This window comes from Sander lucioperca, chromosome 12, assembly GCF_008315115.2.
Source record: "Sander lucioperca isolate FBNREF2018 chromosome 12, SLUC_FBN_1.2, whole genome shotgun sequence".
Taxonomy (NCBI): domain Eukaryota; kingdom Metazoa; phylum Chordata; class Actinopteri; order Perciformes; family Percidae; genus Sander; species Sander lucioperca.
In genome coordinates, this window is record NC_050184.1 from 7,315,512 (window position 1) to 7,339,284 (window position 23,773).

At 40.3% G+C, this 23,773-nt stretch overlaps 2 protein-coding genes across 5 annotated transcripts; one reads left to right on the forward strand and one right to left on the reverse strand.

The window, feature by feature from the left end:
- The first annotated feature begins 14,429 nt into the window (after nucleotides 1-14,429).
- Nucleotides 14,430-19,617, forward strand: ttll9 (tubulin tyrosine ligase-like family, member 9). 4 transcript variants are annotated; one of them, XM_036007830.1, is made up of 15 exons: nucleotides 14,438-14,604; nucleotides 14,930-14,976; nucleotides 15,115-15,207; nucleotides 15,293-15,404; nucleotides 15,529-15,714; nucleotides 15,855-15,923; nucleotides 16,033-16,123; nucleotides 16,294-16,334; nucleotides 16,426-16,513; nucleotides 16,680-16,738; nucleotides 17,525-17,721; nucleotides 18,517-18,630; nucleotides 18,970-19,094; nucleotides 19,299-19,387; nucleotides 19,508-19,617. In XM_036007830.1, exons 1-14 carry the CDS (start codon nucleotides 14,512-14,514, stop codon nucleotides 19,367-19,369), a joined length of 1,386 nt encoding a protein of 461 aa, XP_035863723.1. In that variant the 5' UTR covers nucleotides 14,438-14,511; the 3' UTR covers nucleotides 19,370-19,387; nucleotides 19,508-19,617. The 4 variants fall into 4 exon arrangements, with proteins under 4 accessions (XP_035863725.1, XP_035863724.1, XP_035863723.1 ...); XM_036007832.1 differs by lacking the exon at nucleotides 19,508-19,617 and having other exon boundaries at nucleotides 14,430-14,604; nucleotides 15,115-15,188; nucleotides 19,299-19,440; XM_031286836.2 differs by lacking the exon at nucleotides 19,508-19,617 and having other exon boundaries at nucleotides 19,299-19,440.
- A 76-nt stretch (nucleotides 19,618-19,693) lies between these two features.
- Nucleotides 19,694-23,720, reverse strand: fam217b (family with sequence similarity 217 member B). Its single transcript, XM_031286833.2, has 4 exons — nucleotides 23,057-23,720; nucleotides 22,853-22,952; nucleotides 22,625-22,689; nucleotides 19,694-22,533 (listed from the first exon to the last, which is right to left on the reverse strand). The coding sequence occupies exons 1-4, from the start codon at nucleotides 23,161-23,163 to the stop codon at nucleotides 21,093-21,095; spliced, it is 1,713 nt and encodes a 570-aa protein (XP_031142693.1). The 5' UTR covers nucleotides 23,164-23,720; the 3' UTR covers nucleotides 19,694-21,092.
- Nucleotides 23,721-23,773: the final 53 nt, after the last annotated feature.

Consider the following 23,773-nt stretch of genomic DNA (forward strand, 5'->3'; position numbering starts at 1 on the left):
ACGCTGCTCTGGAAATCGTCTACAGAGCTGGGTCAGACTTGGACCCCATTTGCCCTTTTCCCAGCGAGCTGCGACACACTTTATGTTGCTGCCTTTTCATCTTTAACAGTTAACAGTAACGGTAACTAGCTAGACAGCTAGTTATAGACAATAGGTACAACGTTAGACTGATAAAAAATTGTTTTAACCACCACTCAAAAGCTACCGCCGCCGCTACCGTCAACTTTTAAGGTGGAATGTTTTCTTGCATGTTATTCAGGGCATGAGTTGCCAAGTACGTCTCGCTGCAGCCCGGGGGAAGGCAAGCCCCACCCACATCCAAGTCAGCCATTTTGTATTGCTCACATCACTCCCCATACGCTATTGCGGACGGCCGCTACAGAGCGGCATTTGCTAGCTGTTGTGTTGTCGTGGTGCTCCATCAGTTCAGCAGTAGTTGGTGGTATAGTTACCCCAGAATAGGTGACTGTGCGCTGGGTACAAAGCACCGCGAGTTGCTGGTCGTGGTGCTCCGTCAGGTCAGCGATAGTTAGTGGTTCAGTTACCCAAGAATAGGTTAAGTTCAGGCACCAAAACGACTAGTTACGTTTAGGAAAAGATTGTGGTTTGTATTAAAACTCTCCCAAGGAACACATATTTCCCGGGTGAAAGTCTTTTATTTTCCCCAACTCCTCTCCCTGGCTTGTAAGTCCTGTATGTTAACGCCCACCCATCCTCCCCGACCACTGCCCTACACAGCCAGCCGCGTTCTTCTTATACAGCAGCAGTCAATGTCAAACTTGGTGAGGGAAAGTTTCTGGACTTCGCATTGTGTGCACCCAATGCCAAGTTCAGAAACTTTCCCTCGCCAAGTGCCCGGGGATTTAAAGCAGCCATATTATGCTCATTTTCAGGTTCATAATTGTATTTTAAGGTTGTACCAGAATAGGTTTACATGGTTTAATTTTCAAAAAACACCATATTTTTGTTGTACTGCAGTGCTCTCTCTCACTGCTGCAGATCCTCTTTTCACCTGGTCTCTGTTTTAGCTACAGAGTGAGACCTCTTTTCTTCTTCTTCTTCTGTACTATCTTTGATTGCACTTGCACATGCGCAGTAGCTCAGATGTAGATCATGTCAGCTAGCTAGCTCCATAGACAGTAAAAGAAAGGCTGTTTCTACAACTTCGGTCAGTTACAAGGCAGGATTAGCTGGGAGACTTCTAAATGAGGGCGCACATGTAAGTAGTTCTTTTGTAGATTATGGTGAACTTGTGTGTGTTGTAGCAGTGCTTTGCTATTGAGAACGAGGTAGCATGCTGGCGTTAGCACGCTAACGCTACGAGCTAATGGTTGCGGTTAGCCTGCTCATTTCGGCTTGTGACGTCACAAGCCGTGCCGATTTTGAACAGCTCACCCAGAGACTGAAGGCAGGACACATTCAGAAACTGTATCTCACTCTAAACAGCATGGATGGATTTTTTTCAAAGTTTGTATGTGTGTGGAAGCACCAGAGACACAACATAATACCCCAAATCCCAGAAAAAGTGATTTTTTCATAATATGGGCACTTTAAAGCAGCGTGACGTAAAAAACCAATGGCTGACTTGGATGTGGGCGGGGCTTGACATCAAGCCTTCCCGCGACATGCCAGCTACAGCGACATGCTCCTCTGAGTTGCTGTCATGAATCAATCAATACACCTTAAATGTCAATATAACAACTTTGACCATTCCCTCTGTTTTTATTGTCTCTCGTGCATGAAATACAGACAGTCAATGCTCGTGCATGATATACTGTACACTTTAGTGATGATTGGATCCAAAAGGACGCAACGAACACGACCACGTGACGACACCATGACGGACGGCAGAATCACCGGAAGCACAAGCTAAACAGTGTAGTAGACGAGCAGAAAGTTTCATTAGTTTCAATCATTTTAAAATAAATAACACTAAATAAACTGTAATGATAATACTATCTTCTTCTTTATGGCTTCTTCTATTGAACAATAAGTTGTCGTGCCATTATCGGTCGAACTAGGGCATCTGGTAGGTGCTCACAAAGAGCGGTATTTGGAGAAGTTGGAGATCACAGGATTGGATACCGACCCTTACCTTCTTCTCTGCTTTATTGTTTAATTTAGCGGCTAATTGCCTGGATTGTATTTAAACTACATTAGTTATACTCAAGCACTTATAGTTCTCTTCTCTTACATAGGGTGACCAGATTTCCCGGAACTAAACAGGCACACTTTGCGCATGACCGTAGTACTCGTGCACACACACGCTTTTTAACGTGAACATGTGCCAGCCCAGGTCAGACATAGACACAGACAGATTAGACACAACTTTGCCAACAGCACACGTAGGCCTACTGCTCACAACATAATGGGGTATCTCAGTTAATATTCATGACTTTTCTTGGTATGTAGCATACATATCTAAGAAATAATATTAAAAGACATTGAGTGAGTTTTGTGTGGGACCAACTTTATTCTTCAGAACTAAAGCATTCTTTTGGAAAATGCACCCACTGAACTTGTGAAAAACTTTGTGAAAAGGTATTTTTCATTGCATGGCACTAAACAATTTATTTGGAACTGCTGAATTATGAATTTATGCATGAATTAATTCATGATTTGTGCATTACTTCATTCCTTTATATCTTATGAATCATCAGGAATTGACATGAGTTCACCTTACCTAATGCTTTAGTTGTGTTGTTCATGTATGAGGTCATGAATGACAGACTATGAACACCTCAGTTCCTGATGATTCATGGGATATTAAGGAATGCAGTAACACATAAATCATAATTACATAATAATAATAATAATAAATAGCCTACATCAATTAATTCATGCATGAATTTATGATAATTCATGTACCCTTACCGTAAAGTGTTACCAGTGTTATTCTAACCAACAACACACACACACACAAATGTAATCTCATTTGATAGAGCTGATAGCTTCCCTATTGGAAACATTCATTCCGTATATTTGTTAGAGGAGTGAATTTGCTCAAGAATCAATTTGTTGGCTGAAAGACTACTGTGAAATTATGCACAGGTGTCAGCAAAATTGGCCCGTGTGACAAGTAGCACCTTTAAGGTGGGAATGGTCATGTGGTTCCTCTCGTCAGTCCATGTGTTGTTAATGAGCGAAAAGATCTGCTCAATGGGAGCATTTGTGCCCGGTAGACACATGGCGAACTGACAAAGGAGACCTACATTTTTGAACGGAATCTCCATGCTTTTGAAATGCACAAACCACCCAGCGCTCGTCCGCTGGAAAGTACTGGAAACTGGAAACTTTCCAGCGGACCTGGAGGGACTGGTTAAAACGAGACAGATAAGAAGAGGGATTGCAACAATGTTTACAAATATACATTGTAACGCTGGCTGCACAGATTACGCAGACGCAGACTGCTACGATTGACTGACACACAAACTATGTAATCGCTGACAACCGGGACAATTTCATAGTGGTTGGTGTAAACCGGGACATTTTAGCGTCCCAACAGGCTTTTGTCGGGACTCAGGACACGCAACTCAAAATCGGGACTGTCCCGGTCAAATCTTTTTTTGGGAGCTGCCAGTCCTTTTGGCTGATAGCAGCAACCCATCATCGCTGCCTTCTCTCCCCATCAAACGGTATCCAATAAAAAGATATATTGGCTTTACCCTGTCTATTGGCACAGCCCACCGCACAACAAGAAATAACCATTTTATTATATGAGCAAACACGTACGCGTTTGGCTTGCTGTCCGTCTACAGCATAGCTCTTCCGCCGTCCGTCATGGCGTTCATAATTTGCGCGAGTAGAGCATGACGTCAAGTGCAAAGGGTCTATAGGCTATGTCAAGTTTTAGAGTTTACATAAATATATTGAATTTCAAGTCAGTCTTTTCATTTATCAAGGTCAGACAAATTACTTTCAGTGTGATTGTCTGAAAGTTTTCTCTGTGACTAATGACTACAGAAATCTACATCTGCATTTTGAGGCATTTGGGCGGCGGGCCAGATATGGGCACAGACTCAAAGGAGCTTATGTACTTCTCTTTCTCTTAGAAACCCCAAATGTAGTAGTATGATTGACTGCTAAAGTGCCTCTAAGCAGGTGTATTTCTCTTCATCACTCACAAAGGTCTGCAGTGGCTTTGGATTCTGTTGTTGTGTTTCAACAACTTTCGACTAAATAAGTGTCAATGGCAATTAAGCTTTTCATTGTGAGGCTGAAAAATCTCAATTTATCAATCAGCCAAAATATTAGATGTGTCCAAATCAAACTCTTTGGCTCAGAATTAAGAAAGTACTAGTGAGCTCAGCAATTTGCGAATGACCTGGTAGACCATGGTGGACCGACATAGTGAATGCTAGAATTGGACCACCTGTCCCACAGATCAAGAACACTCTCTGGGATGTAGGCGGAGGTGTGCCAAAGACACCAAGGTTCACAAGAACTCCAAATACCAGGTTGCACTCTGTATCTGCAGTGTTTTGAAACTAACTGTTATGGACAGATGAGGCATAGATCCACCTGTTTCAAAATGGAAAGACAGGAGTTGAAAATAAGTTTATAATCCAAGGCACACCACCTCATCTGTCAGACATGGAGGAGGTCATGCCGCCCGACGATGATTCTAAATATGCGGCCAAAAAACTAACACTGGAATGCTGTTGAGGAATTGAGCACCTGACATAAGTCAAATTTAGCATGTGTTTCTCTTACTGAAGACCAGACTTAAGGTAAAAAGCTAATAATGGCTGCAGTTCAGGCCTGGGCGAGCCAGAAGCGGTGTATGGTGACTGATTTGCAACCAGATATAAAATGGCAATCAGATGAGAACCACGTTGTGCTCCTGGCACTCAAGGGTAATTATGATGAAATGTTGGTTAAATTAAGAATTAATCTTGGTTTAATTAATTAATAAAATCCAATGTAATTCAATTCAACTCAATTTAATAGATCAAAGCACTGAGAGTGTGTAACACAAATGGGAACGCCTTTGGGAATTTGAAGGGGATATTTTGTGCACATAGGAAAACTGAAAAAAGGCCAGCAGGAGATTTTATGAGGGTGTACCTACAGCTGTCAGATCTTGTTGTGCTGTTATAAAAACAAACTTACCTCACTAAGCCTCAAGTACAATTTCCTTTCATTTCATTTTATGTTGCCTCCTGGGGGAGATCATTACTATCAAACACCAGACTGCCATAAAAGCCTGGAACAGGGGGTCACAGAGGAAACCTGTAATGTTCACGTCTCATTTTTCTCCACCACATGTGGAAATAATTATCTAAAGATGAACTAATGGGAAGAAGATATATAAAAGATCAAGTCTTACCTGCTGAGCTTGAGGTATACATCACATACATAGAGAACTGAAGAACTGTATATTTAAACAGAAAACACGAACACACTTACTTGGCACATACACTAGCAGTCCTGGATTTGTACTTTGCTACTTAGGAATCCAGTTAACCTAAATCTGTCTGACTCATGATTGCCCTCTGGTTCCTTCCCAAATTCCCCAAGGCTATGGTTTTGTGCCATACCCCAATTCTCTGGCACATTCCCCAAGCTGGGAACAAGAGAGAATTCCATATAAATGAAGACCATATTCTGTTTTCCTTCTCCTGACCAGAGTTGTGGAGACAGAATGCTATCAGAAAGCTGACTGCATGTAGTATAGCGGTCAAATGATGCATGAATGCTTTCAAGGTATCATTCTGGGTTTTTTTTTCTGTGAAGGACCTGGTCTGGTGAATCTTATGTTGCAGTGTGAGCCCATATGATGGCCATGGATGGTTGCTTACATTAAATGTAGTCAAGAATATAAATGTACGGTACAAAATCTCCATGGATACATTGGTTTGGCGTAGCTGATCAAGGCAATACAAATTAATTGAGACATGAAACCTAATAGCAGGCCTCATTTCATTAGATCACTCACTTTATTATCATTGTATTATACACTACATTAAACTACTTAAGTTGTTTACCTCATGTTCATTAGCAATGCCAGTATAACAAGAAACTTTTTGGAGAGGCTTGGGTACATACCCACGTCTGTCAAATGCAGCAATACAGCGTGTGCACTGAGAAGAACTACTACACTTGAGTTCCTGTTGATGCATAACATGTAAAATAAAATAGGCCTATGCTTGTCTTGTTTTAAGAGAGTTACAAGAGATTATTCAGCAACACTTAACAGCACGCCACATTAATGGTGGACAAAGTGTGGAAATAAGATTAAGCAAAGACCTATAAATTATAGGTCAATAATCTTAGTGTCACATATAAACACACCTCTGTTATATAAGAGTCCGTCTGGGAATAATCACAGCCTGTCCTAAGGCAAAGATGATGAGGTACCGCTTCTAAAGTTCAATAATAAAGATGTTTGCTTAACATGCCCCGTAAGAGATTAAAAGGTCAGTGCTTATGGACCAGAAGAAATATTTAGAACATTTTTAAAACGTGAATGCTCATATCAATTCTGAGGATCAATACATGCAACAGTTTCCAGGCCTAAATGACCGGCCCATTATTACCCTTGGGCAGGAGAGTTACTGTTTTGGAGTTTATAATCCATTTGATCTTAACAAATATTGCTGCTGCCACACAGGAGTATTGTTTTCATGTTCATTAGCAATGCCAGTATAAAAATCCATTCTGGACCTCCCAGGTTTTCCCAACAAGAAACTTATAGTATTTCCTAGTAATAATTATATATAATAATTCTACAGAATTCTACCTTGCTTTTTCCCTTCCCTGTTTTTCTCCCTATTTACCTCAAGAAGTCAGACATGGTTTCACATCATATGTCAGCATTTCCATTTTCTGCATGCCAACATCTGCTTGTAAAATGTTAATTATAGGTCAGCAGTGGGAAACTCATCATGGTGGGTTCTTGGCTTATTCAGTCAATCAACTAATCAATCAGTTAATGCAATCAATCACTCAATCAATCAATTAATCAACCAATCAATATTTTTTATTTGTCACATAAAATTGTACAAGGTACGATTCCCGTGAAATGTTATTCCATCAGCTCCTTAAAGGTGCTCTAAGCAATGTCACGCGTTTTTTAGGCTACAACATTTTTTTGTCACATACGGCAAACATCTCCTTATCTGCTAGCTGCCGGTCCCCTGAACACACTGTAAAAAAACACGGTCTCTGTAGACAGCCCAGGCTCTTCAAACGGCAACAAAAACAAACTGGCCAACCTGCACCACGAAAGATACACAAACAGTGTTCCAGCGTTCCAGCCAATAACCGACAATAAGGAGTTGGGGGGTTATATTTACCTCGGAACTCGGAAGCCGCAACTGGGAATGACGTCATAACCGAGTTGAATGCGTTCTATTTAAAAGTCGGATTTTCATTGTTTTCATTAGCTCTAGCCCGGTTAGCTATTGTTAGCAACAAGTTGATAACGCATTACGCCATTTTTTGTGGATGCAAACAACGTAACAACCACGTGTAGGTCCACAGATAGAAGTTGGACATGCCTGTGTGAACGACTGATTTAGTGAGACACAAATAAGACATAAGTGCTTATAACTTTATGTTACTGCAGCTTTCACAACTGTTGATACAGGGGGCAGCCATGCTGGATTTTGAACTCGCGCTACTGCAAGGTTGTACGAGTTCCGAGCTCGTAAATACGAGGTCAGGGGGCGTGTTTACGACTTTGACCTCGTAAAAAAAGAGTTCCATGGTAAATAGAACGCGGCATTAGTGCGCGGACGCACGGAAGGGAGGATGAGGGGACGGGATGAGGAGGTGGGAGAGGCGAGATAGTCTCGTTTTGTTTGAAAATACTTTGAATGTCAACAAGAAGTAACGTCACCCAACATCGATTAGAGCACCATTAAAGGTGTGCATGATTCAGAATGGGGCCGTCACATCGGCATATAGAAAAAGAGTCACACGGTTGAATGTCACCGGCACTCCATAATCCAGCCAAGTCTTGGCGAAAGGCATAGACAGTATATAAGAATGGACCAACAGATCCCGTTGCTCTGGACGGAGACCATTAGAAGTACTTTTCCGGTGATGGCTGAGCGTTACTGCGCAGCCTCCAACTGAGAGAGACGACGTAAATGTGCCGTGAGCAACGTGTCTGAAAGTTGTAAGTCTTCTGAGAAAGAGAAATCTCAATCATTCCGAATATTGCAGAGACGGAGAGCGTAGGTATATGTAATATAACATAGGCACAGGCTAATTATTGCTAACTAAAATGCTAGTTAACGTTAGTAATTACACTTAAACAGCTAATGTGAGACGAAACTGACTGCGCGCTTCTCCTGTACTACTGCTACGGAGCCATAACGTGAGGTACAACGTAATGGAGCCTTTTATACATTGTCGTGTTTCTTTAGAAATAAACAATGGACAAATAGAGTCTTTAAACACTTCAGATGTAAAGTTATTCGCTGTCAAAGTGGTGCCAAAATGAATGGCAGTCAATGGAATGCTAACGGGAGGTGATGGCTTGTTAGCATCAAAATGGCGCCATAGGAGGTTCGCGGTCCGAGGAGAAGCTTACCCCCTTGGCGAAAGGACACCACAGCTCCAGACATCCCACTGGAAGCCGTCGAAGGCATGGGGGCCACCTAGCTTACCATCCGAGCCTGCACACTGGCTAGCAGGATGCCCAGCAGAGAAGTCACAGACGCTGTTCAATTCCTCTATGCTTGCCTCGGTGCCCCCTCTGATGAAGAGATAGAGATGGAGAACGCAGAGATGATCTTGCTTGTCCACGTAGTCAGGATCGTAGCCATAGGTCATAGCTGATAGCCATCTTCACCTTCACCTTCATTTCCTTTATGTTTACTCAGATGTTTACATTTGAAAACCATGACCAGCCAGGATAGCAGATCCATCAGGAGACTGGTGAGTTGATTTCCCTATCCTGATGAGTGACTCGTAGTCATGAGATGGCTGCAGAGATGGTCTTGCTAGCTTGAGCTCATCTTCTCCACCTTTTCCTCAGTCTTTTCTATGATGTTTACATTTGAAATCCTGACTGGCCAGCTGGCCAGCTAGCCCAGGCTAGCAGAGTCAGTGAGGTTAGCAGGAAGTTAGCAGAGTCGGCAGGAAACTGGCATGTTGATTTCCCGATCCTGATGAGGGCCTAACTAATTTAGCATAAATATGCAGAGCTGATGCAGAGGCAACTGGGGAGGTCAGCGCCTTCTAGAATAATGTTGCCAATTGCTTGGGAGACACGTGAAATATAATACATTTCAGGAGGATTTCAGCGACCACTCCGTCCTGTTTTTCTTGGCCTCCTCATAGGTTTTATTAGAAAACATTTTGGGTGTGCAAAGCCGGAGGATTTGCAGTCCTTACCCCAGGAGTGCCGTGGAGTTACTGCGGTAGGGAGCATAGAAACAATAAACAACTGGCAAGCCTGTTCAACTGAACATGAGGAACTGTGATGTACAATTCTTAAGGGAAGGAGAAAACCATGATCAGAAAGAAAGTGGATTTAAAATATGAAGCAGGGCCACTGAGACATGAAAACCTTTTTTAATATAGACAAGTACTACCGAGTCTTTTTTTCTGCCCTACCCGATTAAAGACCAGTTGACGTTCAGTTTTTGTCGGTTACAATTACACTCAGCAGTATTCTTGGAATATTATTAGTTGTTAAAAGGGCTGTAGCCTACTTGCCATTCAGAACATTAATATAGCATCAAATAAATGTTTGCTATGTAAAAATATAATGGCGTAATAGTGTCCTGATATATATATATATATATATATATATATATATAATAGTGTCACGTGCATGTTAGTGCATGTAGCCGTGAAAAAACAACGGTCTGTGAGAGCCGTATAGAAGCAATCTGGGTTTGTTCCGCCCAGTATTTTGAGAACAGCCCCTTTATGATAGAGACCATCTGTCATGTCACAATGGCAGGTTTGACATCAAACTATGTTACTTCCTTTCAAATTATACTGTTCAGATGGTAAATATTGACTCATTTCCACTCCCATTGCCCCTTCAGACGTTAACCCTTATAGTAGATCGGATAACCACAACAGCTGTAATGAGAAAAGCATTAATTTTCTAACATACGTTAGTGCATACCATAAGGTTTATTTTCAGATGTGGAGTTGTGAAGTCAGACTGATCGTTAGAGGGCAAATTCAAGATGTTCAAAATTGTTTAATTTTGGAACCAAACCGTGTAGAAAAACATTTAAGCTGTCATTTTCAACTAAATTGGGGGTGCCCATTCATTTGGTGATACTTTAGATCACAAGAATTCAAGAACATTCATTTATATTAAGGTCAAGGTAAAATTACGTTAAAAACTTCACTTCACATTCTTTTGCTAATATGTGTATTTTAGCTTGGACATTGGATTGGACCTATGCAATATAGTAAAACTTCACTTCCAGTTGACACTATAGAGATAAAACAAAAAAAAATAAAGTAAAAAATTACAAAATAGACAAATGGTGCTTGTCTATTTTATTATTATATATTATATTTGTATTACTCACCTTTGCCTCTTTGACCTCAATCTGTTACATACCAGACGTGTTTCCTCTGCATGTGGAGAGGGGTTGAACTGCAGAAACATTTATGGTCGAGTTGAACTTTCCACCAAACAGAATCATTCCAAGGTGAGGATTATCTAACTCTAAAGTCAGCAAGATGCCTCCCTTATAAGTAACAGCTGATGCTCCTGGATACCACAGATTTCCTGCTTTGTGGTTGATGTTGAGGAGCAAATGGTTTACCAGAAATGATGATTATCACTTATTGTGGGATGCTTCACAGTGAGTGGTGGTATTGAAATTTCATCAAAACTCAGCCAGTCAATGAGGGCCTTCCAAATACAAATCTAGATTTAAAATGACAAACTTAATTGGACAATAAAGTTGTAATTTAATTCCAGAGCCATAAAAAACACAGGCTACATGTTTGAAAGGGACCAACCCATGGGTTGATCCTCAAAAACAATTTCCATTCCAAGATACTGGTGATCAGTTGTTTTTTTCATGTTGCATAAGGACAAAAACACATGTGGTTAGCCAAAATGATAAGCATAATGGGAAACTACTACTGATATAAATTATCTAAAGGGATGACTGCCAAACCAAAAACACTGCATTGCACTGACGCGGACACAAATGCAGGAAATCTGCCTCAAAATAAATGCTGAGAGTTTGACCCATGATTGGCACCTATGGTTTAACTGGTTATTAGGGCTTAAGAAACATTTTGCGGAGGCATGAAATGAAAAATTCTCCATATCTCTATTGTCTCCCTTAAACATAAAGCACTGAACTTGAAAATGGAATATGTAATGCTATGGTATGATGTAGATGGAAACTCCTGGCATTGGAAGCCACAGCAATTCCCAGGTGCAAGGTTCAAGGTCTTTATTTAATGCAGTGTATTTTACTATATTGTGTCAAAAAACATCCAGGGTACCCCAAAGTTCGATATTTTGATATACAATCACATTCTTGTTGATTCCAACCAGCCATCATATATGACATGTACAGCAGATCTGGAGGAGATGGAAATATTTGTTGACACTTTTTTGGAGACTAAATGAACACATGCATGTACATCTCCTCTGCAAAAAACATGATCAAAGGAAAGATGCCAGGGTACACTTTTCTTGACTGAGGGTATGAGTCTCACCCAAGGAGGTTATGTTGATGAAGTTTGAAAGAAACTAATGCCATCATGTAGCCATCTGTTTTGGATATGAAATATATTAGCACTGCCACATTTTACTTGATTTTCTGTTCTTCATATTTACTATTGTTAGAAATAATACCAAAGTTCCTATGACAGAACTTAGTAGAAAATCAGTCCTTCTAACAATATGTTATGTTTTGTAACAGTTGTATTTATGTGAAATGAGACAAATAAAGTAGGCAACTTAATTCTATAGCCTATATGCATGGTAGGAAAGTTTTGAGGCTGGGTTTTGGCTCAGCTAAGAGCGATTCTATTACACACTGCTGAGAGGCCTCGCCTATGTTCTTTACTAATGTGGACACTTCTGTAGCTAGCCAAACCATACATCCAAATTCAATTTAAAGCACTTAACACTAGTCTGTTCTGATTATTTATGTCACAGACTAAGTATGTTTGATTAGTGGTGGGTGGCTGAGAAAGAAAAAAGGCACAGCAACTACATAGGAGATGGTAATCTACCCATTTATTTAGTTTTGCACAGGAATCTGACTCAGGTGTAAGCTCCTTTTACAGAATTGACATCAAGGGGTTTAAAGCAATACAAGTCAATGTTTGTTTTTTTATGAACTGCAAATTAAGCTATTATTATCCTTTATCATTCAGAAATGGGGAAGAATCCAATACCCTGTAACAAAACCCACCAGATTCAATGAGACACATACCAGCTTATTTCTTCAAGGGAAAGTAATGCACACTGAAATAAGACAGACTCATGACTCCTGTCATTAAGAAACATATACAACTTAACTATACGGTGAATTTGTGAGGGGGTGAATATGCAGGACAGTAGGTTTTCCCAATGTGCCATAGGTCTTTGTTAACCTCCAGAGGTAAAAGGTCAAGTATGATCCAGCTCTCTCCACATTTTTTATAACATTCCTGTTATGGTACATCGCTAGGTGCAGAATATTCCTATCATGGTAAATCATGGGTGCAGTCACTTGGCCATTTGTCCTTGGGCCATTTGCCCTTCGGCCATGTTTTGTTATCCTAAGCGTTATCTCATATAATTTAGAAAAGTTAAATGTTTTCCACATGAATCCAACAATGTTGATGTTCTTGTTGATAGTCTTTTATTAGTGTATTACATTTGGTTTTAATTATTTTAAAAACTATATTTATTTTATATTTGTTTTATTTATATTCATAAATAAAATAGTAAGGGACAAATCTGAAAAAAAGTTAATATTTGTGTTGATTTGACCATTTGATACTTTTGGTTATGTCTATGTTATGTGTCTGTATGTTATATCAAAAAGGCCAGTGGGAATAAAGCATTTACAGAACATTAACAAACACCTAGTTAGACAAATCCGAGAAGGGATGGAGTTGGGGGTCAACTTTGTCTATGCATTTGCAAAGTTAAAACAAGTTTGGCAATTTTTACCTTAAGCCTATTTAGCAATTTCATTCACATATCCAAAGCAAACAAACAGATAGGTTAGCATATATGTAAATAAGTAGATATGTTAATTGCATTGATTAAGCAAATAAATAAGCCATACAAAAAAGGAATAGCTCATGCTGAAAGAAAAATCTAATAATGTTTAAGAACACAGAATCAACATACTACAAAGAGAGGCACTACTCAACTACTCAGTTAGATGATGTTTTGGCGCCACTAAGTGGTGATTTTATGGTAAAGTTCAGCGCTGATGATAGTTGTTTTCTGTGTTTTAAGATGTAATATATTTGTAAGGAAATATAGCTTTAGGCTACTGTTAACTTGATACTGTAAACTCAAACTTCTTGTCAGGAGAAGTGAGGAATAGTGGACCCAAATGCAGGCAGACAGGAGATGGATTGAGTTCAGGGATTTATTAATAACAAAAAACGGCAGCGCAGAGGCTGGAAAAACCACACAAAGAAACTAAGACAAAAATACAAAAGCAACAGGAAAAACACAGGCTGACGGCAACTCGGGCAGGGAACAAAGGAGCAAACTTACGGGGACAGGACACAACGGCATACAAACAGACACAACGATACAAAACGATCTGACAAGAGACAAAGGGAACACAGGGGTTAAATACATGAGGTAATGAACAAATGAGGGACAGGTGACACGACAGGTGAAACACATCAGGGCGGGGCAGGACAATCAACAAAGGCGGGAACAAAAAGGTAAAACTAGACATGACGGGACAGAAAGTAGACTATCAAAATAAAACAGGAAACAGGAACCACTAACAAAAACCTGAAATCAACTAAACAGTAACTTGACAACACAGAACACAGGAATTAACCAAAAAATACACTATAAACCAGGAGATAACTAAACAGAAATATACAGAATCTACAAACACAGGAAACATGCACAAATAAACAATAAAGACAACAGAAATGAACAAACTGGAACAGAAATATCCCTAAACCGTGACACTTCTGGTAATAATGTCTGATGGATTAAGACTAACTGCTCTATCTGAAACTATGATAACTCTGTTGGACTGAATAAAATGTCAACATAATTTATGAATCATAATAAATTATATATTAGAAACATTTCATACGTGGTATGAAATGTTGTCATGTTTGTAATTCATTTGAATGTGTTTTTAAACTGTTTTGACAATTAAAAACAATACAATAATCATGACTGCAAACTTGACTTCTGCTCTTGAAATGTTTTTTTTGTTTTAAACTTCATTTTATTTTTTGGCTTTAAAGTGGAGGCTACAGGACGGAGCATCTACAGGCATTTGTGGCTTCCCATGCACACAATGTGGTTACCATGACAACAGTTGTCAAACACTGCTCGGACTGGCTAGCTTTGCCAGCTAGATGTTACTTATTACGCATGTTTTTAATATAAAGCTAGTTAACTATCCTAGTTTTCTAATACTTCATATCGTGCGCCTCATGTCGAAGTATAAGGTAAATAGAAAGCACTATGTGTGCATTTTGTTGTCTTGTAGGCTTTTTTTACTCACATGATGTGATAGGAGCTTGTTTGATTGACTCGCGTTAGCAAAGTTCCAACTAGCTAGCGTTACTGCTTGAGTCCATGTCCATCAAGTAACTTAGCTAGCACTCTTAGACTACATATAAGGTTACCTGTTTGGAATAATAGCTAAGCAGGTAATTAGGAAGTGGGTTACATAGCTAGCTAGTAGCATACCAGAGGAGTTGCTAAATGATGTGTATAGTCTGCAGCTGTAAAGTGTATATAAATATTGATTTGATTTCCTCCACTTTGCAGACATCTGGATACAAAGGTTCATATGACTATAGCAAAAGTGAGGAGCGGTGAGTGTTGCTCTTAAGTTGGTTAATTAAGTTGGTTATTCACATTGCATTTTGTTGTGCAACCCTGTGTTGTAGATTTACAACAAATGAACCTTAAACAATACTGGAAACAGTGACTATGTTACAATGTCCCCTTAGGGAGGGAAGAAGTTTGGTGCGTTTCAAATGTGGCCTACTCAACACCATACAGGATGTCCTGCGCCAAAGACCAGGTTGGGTTGAAGTCAAAGAGTGAGTAGTGTTGTCTGTTCATCATCATATCAGTTTATATGTCATATTTGTGGCTTGAATCTGTTATCTTGTCTTTTTCTCACAGTGAAGGAGAATGGGACTTCAACTGGTGTGATGTGGGCTGGCTCAGGGAAAATTTTGATCATTCGTACATGGAGGAACATGTAAGGATAAACCACTTTCGCAACCATTATGAGGTGAGGCAGCATCAGTCCAGCATGCTTTGAGACTATAATCTGGATATTTAATAATCATATATGATATATCATTCATATCATCAACATGTAGTCTTTTTCTGTGTTTTTATGTTTAATTTTACAGCTGACTCGCAAAAACCTCATGGTGAAAAATCTCAAAAGATATCGGAAAAATCAGGAAAGGGATGTTGGCCGCCTGGAGGCATCCAAATGTGATTTTTTCCCCTGCACCTTTGCACTGCCCAGTGAATATCATCTCTTTGTAGAGGAATTCAAAAGAAGCCCTGGTAGCACCTGGATAATGAAACCGGTTAGCTTAAGTAGAAAATAGATGTAATCCAGTGCAATACAATTATCTTTTATTCAGTATTTGCATTACCTCGGAAACTAAAATAAAGTAAGCACCAAATTGCTTTTAAGTAATGAAAATGAACTGGTATGTTTATTTAGGTAGCAAAATCTCAAGGAAAAGGCATTTTCCTGTTCAGGAAACTGAAAGACATCATGGATTGGAAGAAGGTAATGTGTATTTATTTCATCAAGGAATTGGGTGTATGTTAAATGACTAAAAAAAGACATTCTACATACACACCCATATATTCAGATTGGTATCATTGTGTTAACTCAGGACGGCACCCGCTCAGAGGAACAGAAGGATGCAGCTCAAGTGGAAAGCTATGTTGCACAACGTTATATAGAGAACCCCTACCTAATTAATGGTAATAAACTGAATGAAAATACTTTTACTGTACTTCACTGTAAATCTAATTTCATTTAAAAACTATCAAATGTGCCAACAAATAATTAACAAAAACTAAGTAACTAATTAGTGAGCAAATAGAATTAGATTTATATCCCTGCTTACTTTTTATGCTTTTTGTCACTACAGGCAGGAAATTTGATCTGAGGGTCTATGTGCTGGTCACATCAGTATGTACTGAACCTTGTAAATCATAATTGTTTATATGAAGTATCAATTTTTCTGCATAAGTGAATCAATGTGTGTGCATGTTTGTTTCAGTATGTTCCTTTAAAGGCCTGGCTGTATCGAGATGGCTTTGGCCGCTTCTCAAGCACCCGCTTCTCCCTTAGCAGTATTGATGACAAGTGTATCCTTTTTTCACTGTCATTACAGTTTTTCTCCACTTATTCGAATGTCGACCACTTATGTGATGTGATGTGATTCTGGAGTTATGAGTCATCCCTTTGAGCCTTTGTCTAATGAAATATGCAATCAAAATCTGTTCCCAAATTCTACTTAGTGCCGTTCTTCAGATATGCACCTCACCAATGTTGCTGTTCAGAAAACAGCACCCGACTATGATCCTGAAAAGGTGTGTAATTCTGGAAAGTCAGAGAATAGGTTAAGGTCCAATATGTAATATATTTACTGTAATAAATCCAAAAAAATACCCCAATGCGTCATCAGATATGCTCAAGGAAACATGCTAAGTTGAAATACTATCTTTTCTGACAACAATGCTAATGCCAGTATTTTCTCTTGAAATTTCCTTTCCATGACGGACTTTCTGTTTGTGTTTCGGCCTGTGTGTTGTTATCAACGCCCCAGTTTGACAGCCAGGCCGGTTTCCAGATTTACCTGTAAAAACGTAAACCCTGCGCGCTACAGCTGTAACGTTAGTACAGCTATGAAAGCAGCAAACAAACAAACAGGATCAATCGTAATTCTAAGCCGAGGAAGTGTGTCTGTCTGGCGTGTGGAGAGAATGGCGAGGTTGTGGGTTTTTAGTGGTTCCTACTGTAATTCTGATCCGAAAAAGTGCGTCTGTCAGTTGGGTACAGAGCTCCACGTGAGCACGGGCTTTTATGTTATTTAACGTTAGCTAATGTCTGGCTTTGTGAGACAAGCATCTAGCAACATTGTTGGATGCTCCAGTTTCATTCTGGCAACCAACGTGAACTTCGAGTCTGGAGAGGAGGGGGCGGGGGAGACAACTCTCTCCAGTATTTTGAATTTGTACTGCAGTAATTATTTTAAACACTAACTGTCAGTATTACATATTGCACCTTTAAAGATATGTTTTTCCTGAAATTTCTCCCCTTTTACCAATACTGTCTTCTCTTTATTCCTGCATTGTTTTTTATTAATCTCTAAATAGGGATGTAAGTGGCAGATGCAGCAGCTTCGAAGATACCTGACTGCAAAACACGGCAGAGAGACAGTAGAAACCCTGTTTACAGAGATGGATAACATCTTTGTCCGCAGTCTACAGAGTGTACAAAAGGTCATTATAAATGACAAACACTGCTTTGAGCTCTATGGGTACGACATTCTACTGGATCAGAACCTCAAACCGTAAGTGCTCATATTGTCATACAGTACAATGTATCATCACCTCCACATATCCACTCGCAGCCTTCTCAGCTGCTGCACCCACCCTCTGGAACACCCTCCCCGGCCACATCAAACAGTCAAGCACCCTACCATCTTTCAAACAGGCCCTCAAAACTCACCTCTTCGAACTTGCTTTTTCCTGTTGACAGACTTTCCCAGTTTTTCCCTCCTTTCATTGCCCACCCCTCCTGCTTTGCCTGTGCTTGTCCATGCACCCATGTGTTTTCCTTTTCTTTTTGTCTGTCATGTAACCTTGTCTACGTACCTTTTGTCTGTTTGTAACCAAAACTGTAACGCGTCTTTGAGTGTTTAGAAAAGCGCTATAAAAAATATATGTATTATTATTATTTTTATTATTATTATTATTACTTGCAAACATGCACTAAGGCATGCATGCTCACAAAGAAGCACAGACAAGCACATGCACAGACAAGCAAACATTGTTTGACTTGCCTTACTGAAAAACAAAGCAGTAAATCTGTTAGTGTTAGGCTCCAGAAATAACCATATATGATTAACATTATAAATCTGCAAAGCAAATAAAAAATGGACAGGTATGCAATAATCCTGCTGTAAATAATACAGCACACTAATGATAGTGCCTCCGTCCAAAGCAAGTATTGTAACATTCATTCACTTACTTGTAACTTCCCAACAGTTTTTTTTGAGATGTGGATGTGCTAATGGATTGACCTAATGCTTGCTCAAAAGGTAAGTAAATGTTGGTGAATGTCATCAGCCTCCATCTTTTTGCAGGTGGTTAATTGAGGTGAACGCCTCTCCGTCATACACACCCAGTAGTCAAGAGGATTACGAGATGAAGTGCCGGCTGCTGGAAGACACTTTGAATGTTGTTGATATGGAGGGAAGGTAAATGCCTCTTTCTCATCGCGTGTTTGCCTTTTTGTCAACATGGAACAAGATTTGAGGGCTCTCTTTCCCTCCATTTATTATAGACCTCACATTCTTTAATGATATTCACCAATCTATACAAATTTGGAAGTATAATCTTGGGTTGTGGTATATTTAAAAGTTAAGAACATGGCTGGAAAGACGCACTTTAACAGATTGTCCTTGCAACAATAAACAATTTACTACAATTTTCCTCAGATTACAAGGTGAATGCTGTACAACAGACGAAAAGATGAGTTCCTTTAATCTCTTTCTGTCACTGCGTCCTAATTAGCTGTATTTTTTTTTTCTCACTAGGCTGACTGGCAAGGAGAAAAGGGTGGGTGGCTATGATCTCATGTGGAACGATGGGCCTATCTATAGGGAGGACGTCAACGTAGAAACATTTGGCAGTTCATGTTTCACTGCCAACACACACTTAGGTAACATGACTGTGCTGCTAATGCAAACTTTTTGAGGCAACAGAAGTCTCCATTTTTTTTAGATTAATAAATAAATTGCAAGGCATTCTGATAAATGTGGAAACGCATACATGCAGTAAAACCATGGCATTCGATAATGTAGAAAAGCCTTCATCATTCTATTATTGCTAATTGCTGCGGAAATAAACCTGTTCTTTCTTGCAGGTTGTGTGAATGACAGAGAGAAGCAGCTTCGCTGGCTTCTAAAACCATTTCCAGGCCAAAAGAGGATGTAGCACACTCATCATTTTTATGTCCCACCACTATAGCATGTGGCATGTGTCTGGGAGAAGACAGGCTCCAGTGACCACAAATACCTGAAAAACATGAATTATATTTCATACAAAATGAGCTATCTGTGATGATCTGATCAGATTCCAAGGTTGAAATCTGAATACCTGATATGCAAATGAAGGAAAACATTTTATTCAGCAAACTTCATACTACTAGTCATATTTGGGATTTTAGCAGTGACAGAAATAAAGCTGTTGTAAACTGTGTATCATTTCTTCATTCCAAAGATGTATTGTTCCAAAGAATGGCCAGTGGGTCAATATCCCTTGAGTGCAAAACATTTATTTCTATGCCATACAAAAACTTGCATTCAACATTGAGAAAATACATACCACAATCTTTCTGCCTTCGTGTCAACATAATGTACACATTAATAATATCGCCCCTCGTTTCCCCTTACCTATGGCTCTGATACTTGACATGAATATTAGGTAAAGAGGTGCAGTCTGAATACATATCACATTATTTACATTGATGTAGTGTTCCCATGAATTAAGTGTACATGGTGAATCACAACAAACAGATAAGACACACTAATGTACTGTGTTCTACAGACTTCAAGTATGCAGTGGTGCATGGAGGTGATATGTATAACATTACTTTGTAACAGCATTACAGCTATGATGTGTTGAAATTCCATATTTCATATTATGATAACCAATGGTACAGCACAGCAGACATTAAGTTACATTCAGCTCTAAAGATTTAATTTTTGTGCATGACAATGTAAACATAATAATGACAATAATGAATACAGGTCAACAACAACACTTATAAATATAACTATGGTATATAAAATTTGGAAAAATATGCATTTACTTTCGTAGCAAACATTACACTGTCTTCAATGATAGAAAGAGCTCAGCTCTATGCAAAATACAGTATATTATCATAGACTACAATTCAAGCTGTTCAAACATGAAAAGCCCTTGTAACCAAACATTTTTAAACCATTTGCACAAATATGTCTGAAACAAATTACATCACTGCAGTACACCACCACTCTTTGCACCTCTTTCTTTTCAGCCAAAGATGCTCTGGAAATATGTCTTAAAACATGAGGCACCAAAGAAAAGATAAAATGCAACATCAAGTAAAGTAAGAGCATTGAAAACAAATACATTCCAACATCACAAACTCCACTAGTAACGGCTATGGTCATATTAGAGGACTAAAATGTAATGAACTGTGTTAAACTTCACTATTAATTACTTATGCTGAAAGCTGTCTAATGGTAGAGTAAATGCTTATTTTATGCCTATTTCAACGTTAGTAGTATACTGAGAGATGATGTGCAGTGCAGCAGACATAAAAGCTGTGTTTTTAGAATCCTAGCAGTACTTCGGATCATAATGAGCCTTCTGTCGAAACACAGTCTAACATTATGACTGTATACTTACTGTACATTTTGAAAGAAATACAAGTTCTGTTCTATTTAATATGCTTTGAAATCATTGCTTTTTCATCTCTATTCTAGCTGCTCAACCTCTTGTTAGTTTTGACATTTAGAAGGCTGTATACACCGCTGACTGATGTAGACTGCTGTACAACAGTTACAACATGTTAGTATTACACAGATTACACAGAAAGCAAGCATAGGTTCAAGCTCCTGTACCAAGTAACCACTAAGCAAAGCACTATATTGTTGGTTTATAAGAGTTAGGCCTACTTTGCAACAAAGTGCACATTTTTTGTTTTGCCATTCTGCTTACTACTGAGCGGAGCTCTGGAGAGAGACTGTGGCTCTTTAGCAGCTCTTTTCATGGCAGTTTTAGAGGCCTGACCTACCGCCTCTGTCCTCTGCCAGTCCCTTTCTACTCTCTTGGAGGTGGTGACCTCTCTCTTACTTGCAGCACAAACTTGTTTCTCTGCACCAGCTGCTTTACTGCCACAAGGCTCCTTTTTAACATCTGTTTCAGAGTTGGCTCTGACGCGGCTTTTCCTCACCTGACCTCTGCTGTTTGGGTTAGTTCCAGAATCCTGGGGTTGCTTACGGACATTGCCTGCAGCCTGCATGTGCCTAAGATGACTCCTTCCAGCTGAGGGGCTAACTGGGGTCTGGGCTCCTCCTCCGACTTGTATTCCACCTTGTCCTCCTGGGCTCCTACATTCTGTTGAGGTGGCTCGGGTTTCGCTGCTGCTCCTCTTCGCTGGTGCTCCAGGTCTGGCTTTGTGCTCAAGAAGTGGGCTGAGCCTTGAGTGGCGCTGGTAAGCATTAGCAGAGCAGCTTCCATTGCACAATGGGTAGCGAATGTGACAGTGAGGGCAAACTGGAAAGCGAGAGTGCTGTTGCTGGGCTGAAGCAGGTGATGGGGGGTTGTTGACAGGTGTAAATGGGAAGGCTCGCTGGCTTTGCCGCAGCCCTTTAGGGGAGTTGAGTCGTGATGGTGGAGCTGTGTGAGGCCTGGAGGGGTGAGCAGTGGTGGCAGAGGGGAAGCCTTGCAGCCTTGTACGGCTACCAGGTGGGCGGCTGCTTTCTGCTTGCACTGTTTGGATCTGGAGCCACTCCAGCTGCAGCAGCCTCTCCAGGTACTTCTCTAAGGGCCCTACTGGCTTGGGGCGGGGGGCGCCACGGCCATCCGTATGAAGAAACACTGCCAGCTGTCTCAGGCTCCAGCTGTTGAAGGGAGGAGGCAGAAAGTCTGGGTAACTGTAGCTGGGTTTTTCACTCTCATCTTCATCACCCACAGCCCCATGAGGTCCTGGGAAGTCCGGGGGAAAGTCATTAGTATTGATGACCTCGGCCCGGAGGTTGAGGTGAGGAGGGGTGCAGGGGGTACAGGGAGAGGGCAGTACAGGCAGCCTCTCAGAGTCTGACAGATCACTGGCACTGTCAGTGTCTTCATCCTTCTGGTTGTAGTGCCGCTGTAGTGCCTCTGGGGTTGGGGCTGGGGAGTGTGTTAGAGGGTGTGCTGGCATGTGTCGTAGCCCTGATATTGGGGAGAGAGGCAGGGAGAGGGCTCGCCGATTTTTTCCCATCCCACCACGATTCTGGTGTAGCTCGTTGCTGCACTGAGACATCTGTTGATTTTCGCGTTGCTCCTCTTTCCTGTGCACAGATAAATGTTTGCGGAGTTGAGGTCTCAAATCTCCTTCTTCTTCAGGGCTGTAAAGACGTAAAGTTTTTGGGGATTTAGGGATTTACTGTACTTAAAGCAAAGCATTCAGTAAAGATACAAACCGCTCACCACACATACCTGGACAGTTTGCTTGTATTGCGTGTAGTGCCAGATTTGACCCTGCCACCTTTTGACTGTGCACCCTGTAAAACAATCATTATGGAAATTGTTTGATTATTTCAGTCTTGATTTTTATGAAGTACATAACCCACAGCATATGCTGCAACACTGTCCTAGAAAAAAAAAAAAAGGAACAATAATTTTGACATTATCTCTCTTCAATTTACCAGGATGCCATTCACTGACCTTCTGCACTGTTGTCACTGTGTCCTTATCCTGACCTGGTCCTGGGAGGCCATTTTTCATCTGGCCCACTGCTTTCTTCATCTTGTTACCTTTCTTTGAACTGTGGAAACATGATAGTGCTTTATCAGGCTCGTCTCTATGTCTGAGACAAAACATAACACGTTTAATTTAGTGTTAAACTTGTCACTGTAACATAAGGCCCACCTGGTTAGTGGTCCGCTGTTTTCAGTATATTTTACCCGAATCTTCTCTTTGGAGACGACGCGTTTCAATGTCGTGGATGCTGTGCGCTCCTGCATGATGGGCCCCATGTTGCAGGTCGCCAGAGGGGATGTTGTTTTGAGTCCAGCACAATTAAATGACACGATAGCTAAAGAACCCAACCGACATCTTGGATCATATACCCTATTCTCAGAATGAGGCTAAAAACACCCATTTTCTCGAAAGTGCTGCAATGCATCATGCGCAAATGTCGACAGTGGTTGCAGGTTAAACTCGTCCTTCTATTTGCCGTCGACTCGCCTCTGTTGAATTACAATTCAGCGATTATTTTTAATGAATTGTTGACAGCAGACATGTTTCTTCTTCGACTGTCATCGTCCTCGCCATTAAAAATGCAAGACTGTCAAACAACGCATACGCTTTATGTGGCTCGCAGTCCCAATCAGATAGGTTTGTTTACCTGCTGCTGACAGGCTCGCCGCTTGGTTCGAAATGGGCATCAGAGGTGCATCATGGGACTTGTAGTAAAGTCATACTAGTCGCTGTTTCAAACGAAATATGCAAACTCATTTTGATGATACTACTTACTATTCATAAATAAAGGAGAAGACAAGTGGCGAAACGACCAACACTGTGTCTGAGGAAATTAAGTTTAAATCAATGCACCCAAACGTAACTGCTCATCTTAAATAACTCAAT

Bases quoted from the DNA above. Each gene is read 5' to 3' on its own strand.
- ttll9 (XM_036007830.1), top strand. From the start codon at position 14,512: ATGTTACTTATTACGCATGTTTTTAATATAAAGCTAGTTAACTATCCT. The intron at 15,208-15,292 runs GTGAGTAGTGTT...TTTTTCTCACAG, and splicing joins GGTTGGGTTGAAGTCAAAGA to TGAAGGAGAATGGGACTTCA. The intron at 19,095-19,298 runs GTAACATGACTG...TCTTTCTTGCAG, and splicing joins CACTGCCAACACACACTTAG to GTTGTGTGAATGACAGAGAG.
- fam217b (XM_031286833.2), bottom strand. From the start codon at position 23,163: ATGGGGCCCATCATGCAGGAGCGCACAGCATCCACGACATTGAAACGC. The intron at 22,953-23,056 runs GTGGGCCTTATG...ATGTTTCCACAG, and splicing joins AACAGCGGACCACTAACCAG to TTCAAAGAAAGGTAACAAGA. The intron at 22,534-22,624 runs GTATGTGTGGTG...ACGTCTTTACAG, and splicing joins AATACAAGCAAACTGTCCAG to CCCTGAAGAAGAAGGAGATT.